This window comes from Peromyscus eremicus, chromosome 2 (genome assembly GCF_949786415.1).
Source record: "Peromyscus eremicus chromosome 2, PerEre_H2_v1, whole genome shotgun sequence".
Lineage (NCBI taxonomy): Eukaryota > Metazoa > Chordata > Mammalia > Rodentia > Cricetidae > Peromyscus > Peromyscus eremicus.
Genome location: NC_081417.1, coordinates 82,248,587 through 82,253,823, shown reverse-complemented (window position 1 = coordinate 82,253,823; position 5,237 = coordinate 82,248,587). Strand labels below are relative to the sequence as shown.

Here is a 5,237-nt window from a genome sequence, read left to right as displayed (position 1 = left end):
GTAATTTACAATGAGTACATATATATAGTCACATATATATCAACTCATAATCTATTGAGATACTAGTACATAACTATCAAAATTGAGCTGCATCTTCAGTCTCTCTCTCTCACACACCATCTCTCTCTCAATCTTTCTCTTTCTCCTTTGTTCAACATCAGAATCTAAAGAGGAAAGTCTTGCCACTTATAATTTTTTAAAATTTGTCTTTAACTCTTGTGACTTTCAAGGTCAAAAATTAAGTGGTTCTTCTTGAGCTAAATCCCCAACATTAATGTACTTCAGTCCTGATTTTGATGCAAGTTCTTTGCCTAGTGTGATTTGTCCAATCCCTGGTGTACCAGTGAGCAGGATGTTTGGAAGCTTCATAGTTTTCCCTCACAGGACAGCCAGCACCTCAGCTTCACACGCCTTAAGCAGAACTCTCCAGGGAGGAGCCGGATATGATGGCTACGATGAAGAATACAGTTGTCCAATTTCAGATGAAGATAGGGTCGTTGATGAGTTAGAGAATCAGATGAGAGAAGGTGGTGTTATTGTTGATTACCATGGCTGTGATTTCTTTCCGGAACGCCGGTTTCATACAGTTTTTGTGTTGAGAACAGATAACAGCATACAGTACAAAAGACTTGAAACAAGGGGTTACGATGAGAAGTCGCTACAAGACAACACTCAGTGTGAGATTTTCCAAGTTCTTTATGAAGAAGCCAGAGCCTCTTATAGAGAAGAAATTGTGCATCAGCTGCCCAGTAATGAACAGGAACAGCTGGAGGATAATATCAACCAAATCTCAAAATGGATTGAGCAGTGGGTCAAAGATCATAACTCTTGAATTAGATACTAGCTAGCCTGGCAAGGTGGTGCACACCTTTAATTCCAGGTCTTGGGAGGCAGAGGCTGGTCTACATAGTGAGTTCTATGCCAACCAGGGCTGTGTAGTAAGACTCTGTCTTACAAGAAAAAAAAAAAAAAGCCTGGCCACAGTATAGCCACCCCTGTTGATATAACTCAGTCCACCTAACAGAAATGCCCAAGGATCAGCAGAAGAAAACTATGTTGCAGCTCCCACTACTGTCTGGGTTTCTTTTTCTCCATGAGAAAGCTCACCAACAATCCCAAATACTAATACAAATTATTTTATTAATAATTGAACCTTAAAATTGTCATCAAATTCAATGGACAATAAATCTGATCAATGGGGACATATCTTTTAAATTTACTAAAATATAGGTGATCTCTTAAAATAAAAATGGAAAACTAAAAAAAAAATGAAGTGGTTCTTTTTTTTCATATCATGTCTAAAATGGACCTTAAAGAATTTTAGATTGCAAAAGGCTTAAACAGACTATTCTTAGCCTAGTTGTGGTTTCTGTGGTTATTACTTAAAACTCTTTTTCTATAAAGGTCCAAAGATCAAGAGTTTCAGATTATATCTCCCTAGATTTTTTTTATTTTGAATATGAATATTTTCCTAAGTTATCATTCCCTGGAACTTATATTAACTTTTGCATGGGAAGGTAAAAGATAGTTAATGGAATGAACATGTCACTTTTGTTTCAATATACCCCTCTGGGCTAAAAGGGTGATCCTGGAACTTGGCATATAATGAAAAAAATATATCTTTGGCAAACAAACATTAAATGAATAATAGGAACATAAATATGATGAAGATTGGACAGGAGAGGGTTGAGTAACTGACTGTCATGACTCATTCTTACCTCATTTATATTTATTAACAACAACAATAATAATAGACTCTAGGAGGGCTTCAATGTGTCAGAGATTCATTTGCATTATCATCTCATTTAATCTTCCTAATAAAGCTGTGGTGTGAAGCTTAATTCCTACTTCTGAAGAATGAAGAAACTGAAGATCAAATATATTGGGCAATTTACCTAAGAGCTCAAAATAAGGAAAGAATGGTGACTTAATTAGAAACTAAGATTGCCTAAAAACAAAGCAGTTTCATATACCGCCCATTGAGGCTTCTTCTTACATTGATAGACATTGCAATGTACATCTTGGAATGTTGTATATAGTACACAGAAGACATCCATTACTAATACCTTGGTTATGCTGAGTGAACACTGCTACACAGCCAACTGAAAAGCTAGAGAAAGTGGAGAAACTTAAGAAAATATTACAGTTACTGATAGAAAAGTAGAACCAGGGGAGGCCTACAAATCACGGAAGCTGGGTTTTCTTCTCATTGGCAGCATCACTTTCTTATGTAATCTTGGCAAAGCCACTAAATTTCTCTATATCTAGATTTTGATGCCTAATAACAGAGAGCTGACTTCCATATCTAGCACCATGTTTCAGAAAGTATGTGAAATATCAGAGCACGCACTTGGCAATAGGAAGACAATGCTGTTATTATTGCTGTTTATGACTAAGAGAAGGTTTCAGGATATCTCTTTTTTTCTGAAAAATAACTGTGATAAACTCACACTGGCAATGTGCTGGAAAGATTATAGGCACAGACATGAATATTGGGAAGTAGGAGTTTATGTGGGTGAGCAAGATGAGTAATATGAGCACTGTGGGCCATGAGAAGTATTACAAGAGTTTGTGGGAGGTTCAATTCAATCCACAATAACAAGTCTGTAGGGTGAACTGGAGGTGAGACAGGTGAGGAATAGAAATGGATTTGGGAAGAAGTCAAAGATGAGAATGACTGACTCATCATTTCACCACTGGCTCCATCTCCCCAAATCACTAAACAGGTGCTAAACTCACAAAATAGCCTGAGTCAGAGAAGTAGATTCATGTAATAGGTATTTTACTGGATGCCTACTAAGTCCATGAGACTCAGTAGGAAGTCGTGAGTGGGAACTATAAGAATAGGTATTGTGATGAAGTATTTATAATTTTATAAATTGAAGCAAATCTTCAAATATATTCATCTGAAGAACGCTACCGATGATAGTAATGGTACCACTGGATGCTCAGGAAATGTGAAGTATTGAACTGTATAGAATATAATGTCTTCCTTCAAGAAGTTCACTCACCCCCTCCAATGCTCAAAGGATATCTCAGAAAAAGGGAGAGAAAGAATGTAAGAACTTAAGGATGCGAAAGAGTTCCGGCTGTAGAATGCTGTCATCTGACATGACATAGCTGTGCAACTGTGAATCACAGAAGAACTGACTAACAGCACAAGACCTGAACAAGACTGGACCAATCAACTTTCTGTGATGAATGGAGGAGGGGTTCATGTGGGCCCTCTGTCCCTGAGGATCTATAAGCAGTTAATGATTGCTGAGAGAGAGGGAGTCACAGTCATTGATATACCTATTGTGCAATGCCCTTGCTTGGTAAATAACCTTCTATCTATACTCATATAGGAAGCCCCAGTTAAATGCTGTAAGTCATACAAACACATATATACAAAACATGAAAGTTGGTGGTGGACTTGGGAAAAAAGATGTGATTTGGTGAGAGGCAGAAGAGGATAAGACAGAAAAATGAAAAATACTTTGATTAAAGAACATTATTTATATGTATGAAATTGTGAAAGAATAAATCTTGCAAAACAGTAGCTCATGGTGAGTCTAATTCTGCAGCAGAACAGAAGAGAAATGGGAAATAAAAAAGTATAACTATGACAGATTACTTGCCCAAATGTCTTCAATGTTTCTTCATCATTTTGTCCATATCCCTTGTATACTACTCAAGAGATTTGAACATCAAAGGATAGAGCCTGTCTCTCTAACTCATGAATCTGGGTTATCTGTAGAACCTACTTTGCCAATATAGTATAGTAGAAGTTACCTTGTATGTATGTAGCTATAAAAGATCATGAATGCTTTTTCTTTCTCTTTTAGAGTCTTACTTACCCATGAGGACGAATCTAGGCTAGTGATAAATGACACATGGCCAATTGCCAAACAAAGAGTGAGCTCATTCAGGATGAGCCAGTCCCAGCTGACCCACTAGCAGACAACAAACACTTGGATGAGCCCAGCTGAGATCATTCAAGCCTGGAAAGATCAGAACTTTCCTTAAAACCTGAAGACTTTTGGGCAATGAGAAGTTGTTTAGTTTTGAAACCACTAAGTGTTTATGTAGCTTGGTGATCAGTCACAAATGATATAGGAATAAATAATTTTCAATATACTATCTTCTCCTATATCATTGCAACTGCTTATGGTGACTTTCCATTCCTGACCTCATTTTGCAGATGCAAAAATAAAGCCCCAATTGCATAAGAAGTAATTGGCCTATGATCACATGACTAGAGGTGTTAAAACCAAGGTTTAACTTCTCTGTCTGATCCCAAATCCTACAGATTTCACACTATGTCATATTATATTAATCAGTATAAAATGGGACAAAAGTTGAGACTATTGGCAACCACAGAACAAGCCATCCCAGGGAGAGGCTTTATGAAGGCATGCATCCAAGTGTGAGCAAGAGAATACCAGGAGTGGAACCTATAAAGGTCAAGTGGGATGATTCTTGTCTAACCTCTTCAAATAGTAAAAGAAAAAGTTAATCACCAAGAAAAAAACAAGTCAAGAAACAAGTAGGGATTTCAGAAAGGAAGACTGACACAGGTAAGGGGTAGGCACAGAGTGACTCAACATCCCCACCCCAAAGGGATGTGTCCTCAAGTGGGAAAGGGGAGCAGTTTAAAATTGGACTATCATAGGAAAACTTAGACCAACATAGAATTTCCAGTCATCCCTGCCAGATCCTCTTCCCTTTAAGGAGTAGGATATTTGAAGCCAAGTCTGGAAAAAGGCAGTGTGTCCTGAAGTGTACACCACCCACCCCTGAAACCTTTCCTCCACCTTCCTCCTGCCTCTTGGATCAGGAGTCTTTTCCTTGGTTTATAAAGTAGGGGAGTTCCTTTAGGTTTTCTTCCAGGGATCAGTGTTAACTGTTGCTTTTCAAATAATTCTGTCCACGTGGTGGGATAAATATTTCTTTGCTTATAGTAAGATTAGTTTTCAATATCCCCCCATGGTCAAGAAGACTCTACTCATGACAAATAATTTGTAAAGTTATTCTGTCCTATCCCTCCATCTGAGTCACAACTCTTTTGTAAAACCTCTAACTCCAAAAATATTTACATTACTATTCATAACAGAAGCAAACAATTACAGTTATGAAGTAGCAACAAAAATTTTGTGGTTGGGTGTCACAACAATATGAGGAACTGTAATAAAGGGTCACAGCATTAGGAAGATTAAGAACCATTGATTTAAGTACTGTTCATTCTTTAAGGCTAA

General features: G+C 37.5%; 1 protein-coding gene across 1 annotated transcript; it reads left to right on the top strand.

Moving 5' to 3' along the window:
- Positions 1–274: 274 nt before the first annotated feature.
- LOC131904782 (adenylate kinase isoenzyme 6-like) lies at positions 275–832 on the top strand. The gene has a single exon (XM_059255815.1). It carries the CDS (start codon positions 275–277, stop codon positions 830–832), a length of 558 nt encoding a protein of 185 aa, XP_059111798.1.
- Positions 833–5,237: the final 4,405 nt, after the last annotated feature.